Here is a 14976-nt window from a genome sequence, read left to right on the forward strand (position 1 = left end):
AACAGGCATGTGTGCACACACTGTATGTCTCAGGAAATGCTGATAGCTACATTTAAGAGTACTAGACTGTGGTAGGCTCTAAGCCTAGTCCAGCCACCAATTTGCTAAGTGGTCTCACATAAACTACCAAAATACTTCTGAGCTCAGCTTTCTCTACAGCCAAAAAATAAATTATGTTCTATGATTTCTTCTATAATTTTTCTATTTCATTATTTGCAATAATCTGAATTGGTATATATAATATATCTTTTAGTGATTATATTTAAAGACACTTAAAGGTTTCAAAAATAAATGTACTTCATTGAAAAAAATACTTACTACAATTTTAAAGTAATCACTGGGGATAACCACATCCCCGTTCTTGACCCACTTCACAGTTGGAGTTGGCTTCCCAGTGACTTCACATTCAAATACAATATCCATGGACTCGTGAGCATATATGTTAGCAGGTTCTTTCAAGAATTCTGGTGGAGCTTCAAAGTATAAAGAAAATTAAAATAAAAATAGGTAGCTAATCACATATCAACACATTTTTAGACCATAGAAAATATTTGCATTATTTTCATAAAATCACATAACTACATATTTTTAAATGTTAGTACAGCAGTTTTACAAATTAATTGTCTGATGGAATACTAGCCAAGTGTAAAGAAAAGTATTTTTTTTTTTTTAAGTCATGGGTAAATGGACATAATCTGAGTTAGGTAACTCAGACCTAGAAAGACAAGTATCACGTGTTCTTTTTCATGGATGCTAGATTTGAATCATGAGCTATTAGGTATGAGCGATTAAATTAGAATGCCCACAGAAGTCAGGAAAGTAGTGAAGAATTACAGGAGGAAAGATTTCAAGGGGTCTAGGACACGGGTGATATGGAAAAGGGGGAAAATAGAACAAGTAGGATTTAATGGGGCAGGAATGGGAGGATGAGGTAGAAGAGGGAGTATTGGGAGGGATAACTGATGTTAAAGACCTCTTAAAAAGCCAGATGGGAACCTACTACAGTAGAAGCTTCATAATACATATACATATACATATATACACATACACACATATATATACATACATAAAAGGAGTTTGAATGGTGTTATCCTATATCGGGGGACGATGCCCCTCCCAGATACCACAGTTACCTCTTTTCTAGTTGTTGATCAGTAGGATCCCCAAAACATTACAGGCTATTGCAACTGCTCTTGGTTAATCTCCAGAACTTTATGGTAAAACCTTATTGCTGAAGACACCACATATTTGAGTCACAGGACATGAAGAAATTGAGCTGGTTCCCTATCCTGGATGCTTCTTCTCTACTGACTAGCTTTCATAGTGCTGGAAGGTTACATGCATGTTACTGGGAGAGAAAAGAAATCAACAGCTGTGAACGCTGTAAGCTACAATGACAACTGACCTGGCAAAATGTGCATATTGGTCCAAGAGTGACATAGATGTTTATGAGAGTAACCAATCACTTTCTGATCGGATCTAAAGCCTGCTCTGCAAACAAGGTAGTATTCATATCTAGTACTATTAACTGAGGCTCAAACTCATGGCTGGTTAGGTCATAGGCCCTAGGAGAGAATCTACTACTATTATTCTACTAAACATAGTAAGAAACTGCTTCCGAAACACTTTATATTCACAAACTACTACATCTCTCAACTCTCATTTAAAAAGCTTTTTGTTTTTTGGTCTTTTTTTTTTTTCAATAGATGGTGATCAATATAGGAACCTACAACAAAGTTAACATACAGAGAATAAAAGAATGTGGAGAGCTCAGCTCTAAATGGAGTATCTATATCGTATACACATCCACGGGGCTCAGGAATCATTCTGGAAGAAAGAGTGTGATGGCTAATTTTGATTGTCAACTACACCAGGAATCAACTAAAACCCAAGGAGCTGGGCCACCCGTGAGGAACTTTCTTTTTTTTGGTTTTTCGAGACAGGGTTTCTCTGTGTAGCTTTGCGCCTTTCCTGGATCTCGCTCTATAGACCAGGCTGGCCTCGAACTCACAAAGATCCACCTGCCTCTGCCTCCCGAGTGCTGGAATTAAAGGTGCGCCACCACCACCCGCTGAGGAACTTTCTTGACTGGATCATTTGAGGTGGGAAGACCCACCCTAAATCTGGGCCACATCTTCTGGTGGCAAATAAAAGGAAAGCTTTTGCTTTTGCCTGTTTGCCCTCATTCTTGCTGGCAAGTTCATCTACTCTGTTGCTGAGGCATTCTACCTTTGGTATTAGAACTTATTTCTTTGGGATTCCAACACAGACTGAAGATCAGTTCAGACATCCAGCCTTGTACACTGAATAACTGCCAGGTCTTTGGCCTTTCCTTTGAGAGATAGTCACTACTGGACTACTCAGACCATACCCTGTAAACTACTTTAATAAATCTCCTTTTAATATACATTCATTAGGTCACTTCTGTTCCTTTAGAGGATCCTGACTAATACAGGGTTGAAAGATTGTAAGAACCGGAGGTAGTGGACCTCTGCATGGAAACAGTATTTTTCAGACCTGACTGGGCCACTTGTAACTGCATGCACACGACTTGCACAAGATCAAGACAGCCAAAAACCTAACATGAATGTGGAAGAGGCTTATGATGTTCCACTACTAGCTGAGAAGCAACTGGCAACTGATGGCTTTGGGGAAGAGAATTGGTGCTCTTAGTCTATGTGGTCCCTGAGAGGTCATCTATACTTCTGTAGATGGACCTAGATTCATGAGCACACAGGCAGTACTAAGTGGACTCAATGGATTTTTAAAAAGAGCAAATGATGTCGGGAGGGGAAAGTGGTAGAGGGAATAGGGACGGAGTTGGAGAGGAGGGAAAGAAGTGGATTTGATGAAAATACATTGTATGTGTGTGTGTGAAATTCTCAAATTAAAACAAAACATGTTAATAACAACACCCGAAAAACCAACCAAACAAAAAACACTGCCTAGTAGAATTAATTGTTATAAAAAATAATTTCCGAGTTTTCCTAGTTATTCACTGAGAAATATCTACGAAGCTAACTAAAGTGAAGAACCTGAACATAAGAACATTACAGATGGTCTTAAAATGTATTAGAGAGTATTTTCCCAAGATTTATATTATTTGGAAGAGCTATAATTAACTCTTTGGTTTTTTTTTTTTGTTTTTTTTTTGTTTGTTTGTTTTTGTTTTTCGAGACAGGGTTTCTCTGTGTAGCTTTGTGCCTTTCCTGGAACTCACTTGGTAGCCCAGGCTGGCCTCGAACTCAGAGAGATCCGCCTGGCTCTGCCTCCCGAGTGCTGGGATTAAAGGCGTGCGCCACCACCGCCCGGCCTATAATTAACTCTTAAGAGTCAAAAAGACTTATGATCTATTTTTTCAGTTAGATTAATGAGTAACAAAGTGTCAAAGCAAAATCATTAGAGTTCATTTGTGTAATTAACTCTAACTAGCAACATCCTTTTACTACACAAAATTGTTTTTTAAAAGTAGGAAGGAGAGGAAAAATGATAGGATCTATGGGGGGGGGGGAAGGTGGATGTTTTGAAACATTGACTAGTCTAGTAACTCCCTCTCTTCTTTCCCTAAAGATTTACATTACTGACCTATAATGGATTCAAAAAATGTTTCATTAAATGGGTCAAAGTAGGATATTTAATCCAATTTATCTAATGCTATAATTTCCTACACAACATCTTTGGCAAGGGTTTAGGACTGTCTTTTTGAAATTTTTGAATGACAACCCTTATATCACTGAGCAGGGAGCTTCACTACAGGCTAGCTCTATTAAATAACAACAAATGTACTAAAATGTGCCCCGTTTGCTGATATTATGATTGGAGTTGTGCTTAATTTATATCAACCTGACACACGAATAACAGAGTTTTTGGTTTTTTATAATGTTCTATCAACGTGAATTTTATTCATATTTTGTTAGGAATTCCCAAACATTTCAAACATTTTTGGTGCTAAAGATCAAAATCAGGGTCTCATGCATGCTCTACCATGGATCCATACCTCTAGCTATAAAACAATTTTAATTTCCAAAAGGGACTCATGAGAGGAAATAAAAGAAGCCTTAAGAAAGAGTGTTAACCCCGGCAGTGGTGGCGCACACCTTTAATCCCAGCACTCGGGAGGCAGAGCCAGGCGGATCTCCGTGAGTTCGAGGCCAGCCTGGGCTACAGAGTGAGTTCCAGGAAAGGCGCAAAGCTACACAGAGAAACCCTGTCTCGAAAAACCAAAAAAGTGTTAAGCAGGTAAAAGAACACATGTGATTTGAAAGTGGAAGAATATTAGAGACGGAAGGATTTAAGAAGGACAGGGAACAGACTGGGAACAGTGAGATATGGAGGGTCAATCAAAACTAAACAAGCAAGAAAATGCCATAAGGAAAGTTGTTATTTTGTAAGCTAATTTAAAAAACATAATTTTCAATTGTTTGTTATTGGTATGTAGGGATGTATTTGACTCATGTATACTTATTTTCTTTTATCCTGTGGCTATACTAAACTAAGTCATTCGTTCTATCAGCGTGGTACATACATTTGGGGGATTGTCTACATTGACCAACAAATTTGTCTATGAATACTACTTTATTTCATTTTCTTTTTCTTTTTTTTTAATTTATTTATTTATTATATATACAGTGTTCTGTCTGCACATATCCCTGCAGGCCAGAAGAGGGCACCAGATCTCATTACAGATGGTTGTGAGCCACCATGTGGTTGCTGGGAATTGAACTCAGGACCTCTGGAAGAACAGCCAGTGCTCTTAATCTCTGAACCATCTCTCCAGCCCTTATTTCATTTTCAATCTGCTCTTCTGTTTTCAAAATTTTCCCTGCCTATTGCATTGGTACAGAGTGAAAGGCCTGGCAAGAGTACTAACCAGTTCTGTCACTTGGTAAGTGGAAAATGGGAGCACTAAGAGCAGGCAGAATTGCAAGCAAGCAGGACCACTCAAGACGAGGGAAAGAATGTATAATCTTAAGAAATGACATGCATTTACCACGCAAGAAATTGCAGAAAACTGAAGTTTGTACAGTCAAATAAAATCAGGAACATTTACAAATAGTGCCTATCCTTCCAAATACTGATTATTTAACCTTTAAAATTTTTTTCTGAGACTTTCATATATGAGTGTTGTATTTATATCACCCCTCCCCCTCTTTCTATTCTAACTCCTGTGTTTATACCCAATATACATTCTCTCTCATTCATTTCTTCTTCTATAGTTATTGTTACAAATACATACATACATACACACACATATCCATCTTACTGAACCCATTTGTGTTGCTTGTATAAACACATGCTTAGGGCTGACCACTTGGAATTGGATAACCTATCAGGAAGCCTGTCCTTGGAGAAAACTAATTCCCCCCATCTCTCTGCAGCCATTGTTTGTATGTAGCTCTTCATTAAGGGGTGGCCTTGTGACATTTCCCCCATCCACACATGCATGTCAACTGGTGTTGTTACTATGGATCTTGTTCAGTGTGTGTGTAGATATAACAGGGATGCAGCACCCATGAAATTTATTTTAAATTTACTCTTCTGTGAATAAGCTATATAGGTACTCAGCCATTTTTAATTATTTGTGTTTACAATTTTCTTATCTCTATGCAAAATTTTCATAAACTATCAGTTATGAATGAATAGCTTCTCACTTCCAAATCCACCATTCTTTGCAGTTATAGAAATGGACATTTGCCAGCTGGTGTTTTGTTAAGAGAAGGCACTGTGGAGGCAGTGCAAAGTGCCAACAGAGGAAAGGGCTTCACTTTCAGTTGGAGTATGCACTTTCTTCCTATTTACGCCATGGCTTCTAGGTCTGCAGGAGATGTAATGATAATCACCCTCCAAAAGTATCTCTAGCTTACTACAATCGTGACTTTCTATATACCAACTCTGGCCCACAGCATCCCAGTAGGCAGGATCTAGAATGCAGCTCAAGTTCATAATACCTTAACAGGCATTGCTTTGTTCAACATCAGACACACTTATAGTATCCGAGGTTGTTTACTTCAGACCAGTTAAGGTCTATAGCATCCCAGCAGGCAATTTTAAATGGGCTAGCTTTGGCTAACAGCTCTGTCTTTTGTAGCAACTATGGTCTCTCCCAACAAAGAATGACAGCAGTCCTGGGTAGAGATCTCTTAAAAGTTTGAGATCCTTTTAAAAGCATCATAGTGAGTTCTAGCTTTTAAATGTATTTGGTTTGTTTCAACTCACTGAGGTTATTGTTTGTATGATTTGAAACTACCTTTTCTTTATCAATGGAGGAAGCCTGGGTTTGTTGGATGCACAATGGTCCTTCCTGTCGTGACCTTACTGATGGTCTCACAGTACTTTCTGATCACAATTTTCACACTCTTTTTTGGTGACAAAAATCAACAGTTATGCATCTTGATTTGCTAGTAAAGCTGATGTATACTATATGACACACCAAAGCCCACAACGCCACTAGGACGAATGAAGAAATGTTGGAGAGGCAGGAAAGGAGAAGCAGAGAGATGTTTTTTTGTTGTTGTTTTTGTTTTGTTTGGGTTTAGGGGGTTGTTTTTGCTTTTGTTTGGTTGCTTGCTTTCTTACTTTGTTTTGTCTTCTTTTGTGGGGGGGGGTACAGCAGGGGTGAGGGGAGTAGGTGAGTATATGGGGGGACCAGGAGGTAAGCAGAATTGGGGTGCATGATGTGAAACTCCCAAAGAGTCAATAAAAAAGTTAAATTAAAAAAAAAGAACAACTAAAGGTTTAAAAAAAGGAATATACAGTCTAATTATTTTTTCATACTTATTTGAATAACTTTCAACTTAAGCTGTACCTTTCTGTGTGGCTTTACTCTGTCAACTACATACATATTTTGAATCGTGTGTTTATTTTTATGTTCCACCTTCAGAAATCATTTGGCAAAAATTTAAATCTACACAAACAATGTATGTCCAGTTAAGTTAGCTTCCGTCCTGACCTCACCTGGCCTCCATGAGCAAAAATCTTAAAAAATGCTATGGCTTATCCTTTCATTTTTAGATGTAAAAACAACTTGCCTCATCTCTCTCATTCAAATTATAAATGATAACACACTAAATTTTTTTCTACTTTCAAAGCTTATACTCTTAACTAAGATGGTACCATTTTCAAGTAACTGACATATTCCTTGAGCCCAATGTTAGTACTAGGGAACTCTCCTCTAAAGTGGAATAATTAATTCTGTAAAACACAGCAAAATGGGTTTTTATAAAATTAAACTAATAATTTTAGTATGCATTTTCAGTAAACAGACTTTCAAAGACTATTAGAAGAAAATCATAGCGTTTATCATTTACTTTTCCCTTTCATGATTTATAAAGGAAAACCTCCTCTGGATTTCAACTACTCAATACATAGTATTCACACTAATTAAATATAATATGAGAGCAGGTGTTTATGGTTAGGAAGTTAAGCAGATAACTAGAGAACAAATCAATCAATTACCATAAAAAAATAAGTATTGCAGTGGAAGATATTTTGTTACCAAAGAGATAATTAAGCTTCAAATTCTGTGACAGCTCCCTATCCCTTCTAATACCACCACCATTACAAGAGTCATTTTAATTGCTAAATACATAAGTAGAATGTTAATATCAGAACAAACATTATACTTCCAAAATCCTTTTGCTAAAAACATAACTTAATTCTACTGCTGTTGAATAATGCTGGGAATTGCCACTCAATTCAAACAGAAAACAAGATTGTGCTAGGCAACAACAAAGTCACAAGGTTACTTTGTTACACTACAATTTGGAAGGTAATAGCTTCCATTTACATTAGTTCTCAAATGCTGATGTTTTACAGTTGGATTTTTAATTCTTTGGTACTAAAATTCTCATAGGGCACTTTAACTAGAAAAACAAAATAATTTTGTCCATTTATGTTAAACTGTACACTTGATGGTCTTAAGTTTTTTCTACAATTCACAAATTGTAGAAATCCTTAAAAAAAAAAAAAAAAAAAAAGACAATGGACAAAACCTCTCCCAAGCAAGCAAGCATTTAAGACTGAAATCCTTTTAGAGGTTTCGTTTAACAATGTAACTGTAAATCTGCTGTTAAGTACTGGCTGTACTAACAAAGCAAAGATACATTAGAAATCACACACACACACACACACACACACACACACACACACACACACACACCATTTCCAGGAAAAGCTTTCCACTGTACCAAATGTAAATAAATAGGTTCTTCTGTATTCTAAGAAAAACAGGGTACATCAATTCTGCAGAGACCTTACTACGAAATTGCCACCAGACTTTAATAGTCTGCCCATTCTCATACCCATACTTAAATTTCATTCTCACTCCTTTTCCCTAGCCTATCCCTCCTGACTTAGTTAGTAGTCATCTTGCAGATCTTAATTAAAAGCATTTCCTTAATGAAGCATTGTCTCCATAGGCCCATTTTCCTTATTTCCCTACCCCTCACTACCTCATCTACCACTGAAAACACAGTAGCCTAGATTAAGTTGCAGCAGGTAATCCTCAAGTATTAGCTGAAATTCTACTAACTAGCACTATGAGAAAATTAGATGATCATGATTCTTTTTCTCAAAAAAATGCATAAATTTCTCAAGGATGTTTTATGCTAGTTTCTCATAAGTCTTCTTTCTATGTACCTAACAGACATCACACATTTTACAGTATAGATGGGATCATGCTTTTCTGCAATTTATGTCCTCTCTTAATTTTACATATAAACACCTCTGAACAGGAGCACAATATAGGTGGAACCAGAACGGCTGACAAATATAGGAGAAACAAATATGGCCACTGGTATGATAAAAAGACATACAATCTATGTAGGGCAATTTAACCAACTGCTATGCAAAATCAAAATTGCATATATTCTTTGGTCTAGTAATTTTACCTCATGAGATCAACACAACAGATATAATAACACAATTACATAAATACATGGTAATAGCTTCTATGTTTGAAATAGCAAGAGGCTGGGGACTACACAAACTACTATACTGCTTTTGTGTATGGCTTTTTTTTTTTTTTTTTTTTTTTTTGGTTGATGTCAATTTCTGAGAAAGGATCTTGTGATAAAGTCCAAGTTGGCCTTAAACTCACTATCTCAGTTTCCCTGTGTGGAAAGATGACAGGGTATGTCACCAAGATAAATAACTACATTAATGTAAAATCAACTAAGAATGCTAATGCTTCCACCCTAACCTCTCCTTATGACAGTAGATGGTGAATTGGCTCATGTCACTGCTGAGATCACAAGAAGCCAAGGGGAAACTGAGCCCCACATTCTTTCAGTGGGTTCAGTGAAAAGCAGGGATCTAGTCTGCCAAGACTGCTGCAATATACTTGTTATCACAACATAAGGGCAGCTTCCATGAATATTCCCACACCTCATTATATTAACTGGACTCAAAATGAAATGCAGGCTGTGTGGCTGTGGCACACGCCTTTAATCCTAGCACTCAGGAGGCAGAGCCAGGCAGAACTCTACGAGTTCAAGGCCAGCCCCGTCTACAGAGCGAGATCCAAGACAGGCACCAAAACTACACAGAGAAACCCTGTCTTGAAAAACAAAAAAATAAATAAATAATTAATTAAAAAAATGAAATGCGAAGGTATAAGCTCACATTCACTTGAATAAACCCTAAATATCTGGCTAAAAACCAAGTTGGATTTCTACTAAAACATAAAGGCACCTTACAAAATCACTGACACAGGAAACAAAGTAGAGCCAAGACAGCATTATATAATTAAGGCCGTTTTTAAATGTATTATTTTCTAGATTTTTGTAATGTTTGTAGTATTTAACAACTAAAAATTTTATCTATTGTCATTTCTTTTCTCCTTTAAAGAACTACCCATTTTGGTACCTTTTGGTATTCATTTTCTTAAGCAAGGTTTTCAAAATAGCTTGCAATCCAGGTCCCAGCAAAGTTGGATCTGTCCCTGATGACAACCATCTCTTAAGACTACCTGCTATATCTTTCACACATGCCTGTTTACTTGAACAGACACAGTATACTTTGGGAAGGATATAAAAAGAACATAATAACGGCAAATTACAGCAAGCCTATAGCCAACATCAAATTAAATGCAAAGAAACTCAAAGATATTCCACTAAAATCAGGACCAAGACAAGCTGTCCACTCTCTCCATATCTATTCAATATAGTACTTGAAGATCTAGCCAGAACAATAAGACAATTGAAGGAGATCAAGGGAATAAAAACTGGAAAAGAAGAAGTCAAAGTATAGCTATTGCATAAGATATGAAAGTATACATAAGTAACCCCAAAAATTCTACCAGGAACTCCTACAGCTGATAAAAACCTTCAGTGAAGTGGCTGGATACAATATGAACTCAAAAAATCAGTAGTCTTCTTATATACAGAAGACAAACAGGCTGAGAAAGAAATTAGAGAAACAACACCCCTCACAATAGCCACAAACAATATCAAATATATTAAGCTAACTCTAACCAAGCAAGTGAAAGACTTGTATTACAAAAACTTGAAGTCTTTGAAGAAAGAAATTGAAGAAGATATAAGATGGAAAGATCTCCCATGCTCATGAATTAACATAGTAAAAATGGCCATCCTACCAAAAAAATCTACAGATTCAATGCAATCCCCATCAACATTCCAATACAATTCTTCATAGCCACCTGTAACTCCAGTTCCAGGGTATTTTATGCCCTCTTCTGACCTCCATAGACACCAGGCACACATGATGCACAGACATACGTGTAGGCAAAACACTCATATACATAAAATAAAATAAATCTTTAAAAAAATCCTCTTAAAATATTAAAATCCTAGACAACGATATGAATGATGAATTCTCTGGGTATACCTACAACTTTAAAATTTTATTTAAAAATTGATACTGAGCCAGAAGGTGGTGGCACACACCTTTAATCCCAGCATTCTGGAGGCAGAGGCAGGCAGATCTCTGAGTTCAAGGCCAGCCTGGTCTACAGAGTGAGTTCTTAGACAGCCAGGGATACACAGATAAACTCTGTCTTGAAAAACCGATCTGTGTGTAGAATTATAGAGAGTTGATAAAGCAATTATCACAAAATATCAATTAAAGATGGCTGTAAAGTTATAGCACAGCCATATCTGATGGGAATGGCAAAGTCATAAAGCCAGCACAGCTGCTTGACAATTTGGGGATATTGGATTGATGAAAAATTTCTTATGAATCAATTATGCCTTCTCCCAGGAGTACTGCTTCTAAGCTTCCCTAGTGAAGTCATGAACATACTACCCCTCCCACTTTTAGGGAGATATCCTTATCTACTTGAAGGTCTTCCTTATGTCTTGGAGGTTATAATACATATAAAGAAGCCAGAGGTCTCTTTATGAGGCTGTGAGATATCCTTAAAACATCTGTCCTTGTACTTACACAGAAACAAGATACTCAAAGTAAACTTTAAAAGGTGGGCTAGAGGAGTTGGCCACAGATCAGATAGTAAGCCTCTTCCCACTATACACTCAGATGACTATGTGGAATATACAGCAACAAAGTTATATTGGCTGGTGTTACCTCTGCCCTACACAGAGACTTATTAATAAAGAAAGAACAATGTAAAAAGATGATATAAGAATGAGCTGTCAGGACCTCCCTTTCTTAGAAAAGTTAGCACATGCCGAGCCACTGTGATGTCATATGACCAAGAAACAACAGAATGCCAGGGTTAGACATATAGACAAATTCTATAAATATATAAAGTGTAAACATTGTATTATGCCAGAATTTGAATAATAACTGCAGCAGCTTTGGCCTGAGGTTTTTTCTTGGGCACTCTGACCATTAAGAGTTAATAATACACTGCTTGAGACATGGCAATATGCCCAGGCTGGCTTGAAGATTTTGTTTTGGTCTAGCATCCTTGAAGCCACAAAGGACACTAGCCTGAGAACAGGTTGTCATACGCCCCTAGATTCTTAAAAATTGGGTTATAGGGTTAATGAGTAAAAATGGTTATAAAAAATAACTGTTTATCAATGGTGATTAAACTTGAGGGAAAATGACTGTAAAAGATAACTCTGTTCTGTCACGGTTTATCAGTAAAGACTAAATGATATGCAAAAGGAAGTTAAACACATGTCCAAAACCAAAAATGATCTATCTATGTTTTGGAACAACAAGAATGCAGCCCTGCTTACTGAATTCTGTATAAAGAAACACTGGCTGCTGGTCAGTCAGGCTGGAAGATTCTCCTGACCATTATGCCTGGCTCATCCTTCCCTCACCAACCCCTTATTCCTCTCTGGGACCTGTCCACCAATGGGGAGACCCTCTGCAAAGTTATCTCAACATTTTATTATAAAAATTTTCTAACACGTGAAAATGTTCTAATCCCAGTAAACTTTTTCAGCTTTGACTCTTAAGGCTCTGGATGTGCTCTATACACTACCATATAAAATTTGTGTTTTATTCAGCATCCAAGAGAACTGAGAGTACAAGCGAATGACAGCAGAATGCTGGATGATCATCACGAAGGAAATGGGAAGAAAACAGAAGGTCAATTTCTTAATGTGGCTAGAGATTTTTTTTCTTTAATGAGATAAGTGAAGCACTGGGTGTCAGAGGACTGGATTCAATTCTCAGAACCAGCAGTCCACAACTGTCTCTAACTATAGTCCCAGGGTATCTGGTGTTCTATTCTGGTCTCTGTAGGCACCAGGCACACACACAGCACATAGGGACATACATGCAAGCAAAACGCCCATACCCATTTTTTAAACTTAAAAAAACATAATTGAAACATTAGCTGTAGATTAGTAACAACATTAACATTGCCATGAAAATGACCAATTCAGAAATTGTCAATTTGTTCCCAGAAAAAGAAGTGGAAATTTTTCTTTGGGGAGTAGATGGAGTTTATCACACACTATTACAAATGCTATGAGAAAAAGGGAAAATTCCTTTTTTTTTTTTTTAAAGCAACTCATGACCCATATTAACTGTTATCAACAATCTGAGATGACAGGAAATACACCACCAGCTAATTCACGTCATAGCATCAGTAGAAATCCCAAGAGTTAATGATAAAATAGTAAGTCTGAAATATTTAACAGATGAAGAATGAACTTATAACCTTTTCTGCAATAACACTCACTATGGTATTTCCTACAGCTATAACTTCTTAAAAAAAAATAACAAATCAGACAAGGGTGACTGCGTTTATATAACATACTTAGAGATATTATGTGTGTTTATGTGTGCATACACACACACACACACACACACACACACACACACACACACATATATACTTACTTCTCATCAACTATTTTCCCCATCAGGGGGAAAAAAAAAAAAACCTTTCATTATGGGATAAGGCTCAAAACAAAATTTTCCAAATGGGTTTTGTAGTACACAATGACTTGTCTGTACTCAATAAAAAGAGAGAAAGAAATGACTTCACATGACATCTATAAACAGCACAGTTTGAACTCTACTACCCAGATTCAGAAACAAGGAATTAATACAGCAGAAGCCTGGCATTGTAACATTTAGCCATTACCCTGCCCTGCTCCAAACACTGCCCTGCATCAAATGTAATCATTATTCTTTTTATTTAAAAAAACTGTAGATTAATTTTTCCTGTTTTTGAACATTATAAAAATAGAATTATATTCTTTTGTGCCTAGCTTCTTTTAAGAGTGCTTCTGAGATTTTTTTATGCTTTTGAATATGGAGGTGGCCTGCCAATTTCCATTGCTGATAAAATGCCATTTTGGGTTTTGATGGGCATCTGAATCATTACCAGTTTTGATTTCTTATGAACAAATATGGCAAGAGTGTTACTGTGTATGACTTTTAATGCCAGTGTCACTTGTTATAAGCATACTCCACTGTACCACAGGAGTACTTTTATTTCTACAGTTTTAGGAGATTCTGCCAAACAGGTTTGGTTTTGCAATAATGGGGATCAAACCCAAGTGGTATCTCTAGCTCTCCAAACAGTATTTTAAAATGTTATCAGTGTACATACCTATCAACAGTTCATTAAAGTCTCTAGTGTTCCTCACCCTACTGCTGGATTTTATAGGTCTTTTGAATTAGCTCCTAAGTAGATAGAAACACTTACCAAATATATGGGAGCCTTGCCTGAAGTTTATCAACACTGTTCTTTGCAAATCACCAACTTTGGCTTTGTTGACACTGTTTTGATGCTTTTCCCCACCCCCCATTAATTTTTACTTAACACTTCCTTTTTTCCTATTTTCTGTGGTTTAAATTTGCTATTTTTAGCATTTTTGAGGTTAATGTTTAAATTGCTGATTTTTGAGACACACATACACACACACACACACACACACACACACAGAGAGAGAGAGAGAGAGAGAGAGAGAGAGAGAGAGAGAGAGAGAGAGAGAGAATTGACCATCTTGAAGGAGACTGCAAACTTCCCTCAACTTTTGCTAGTTCCTATCAATATTAGTTTATAATATTTTCTAAATTTTGTTGACTCATGGATTATTTTAAGATGACTCACATAAAACAACTTTCAAGTAAATAATACATTGTAACCATTCTGCTCTTTGAGTCTATGAGTTCAACTATGTTAGACTCTGTTTATAATCAGATCATGTAGAATTTTTCTGTGCTTATGTCTCTTAGTATAAAATTTCCTTCTAGAAGGCTGTGTTTCTTTTGTATCAACTTTGTTATTTACTCATCCATGATGAACACTGAGTTGACTCCATGTGTAATGTGCTACAATGAGCATGGTTGAATAAATTCAGGTTTTTGACACAATGATCTAATTTCATCTGGACAGACATCCATAAAAGGAATTATTGAATCATATTGTAGTTCTACTGGGTGTGAGGTGGTAGCCTTCTGAGTATTTAATTTGAATTTCTCTAGTGATTAGTCACATGGAATAGTTTTCTTTTCATATACCTGTGGGTCACTTCTTTGTCTTCAGAAATGTCTTTCCAGGTCCTTCGAACATTTTTAAAACTG

The 14976-nt window shown here is 36.6% G+C and overlaps 1 protein-coding gene across 1 annotated transcript in view; it reads right to left on the reverse strand.

Annotated features, from left to right (window-relative positions):
- Positions 1 to 14976, reverse strand: part of Neo1 (neogenin 1) — a 140472-nt gene that overhangs the window by 92824 nt on the left and 32672 nt on the right. Inside the window, exon 6 of the mRNA XM_059269041.1 lies at positions 319 to 473. Within this exon, the coding sequence (XP_059125024.1) occupies positions 319 to 473 (155 nt within the window). The remainder of the gene's footprint in view (positions 1 to 318; positions 474 to 14976) is intronic.

The sequence above is a fragment of the Peromyscus eremicus genome, chromosome 7 (genome assembly GCF_949786415.1).
Source record: "Peromyscus eremicus chromosome 7, PerEre_H2_v1, whole genome shotgun sequence".
Lineage (NCBI taxonomy): Eukaryota > Metazoa > Chordata > Mammalia > Rodentia > Cricetidae > Peromyscus > Peromyscus eremicus.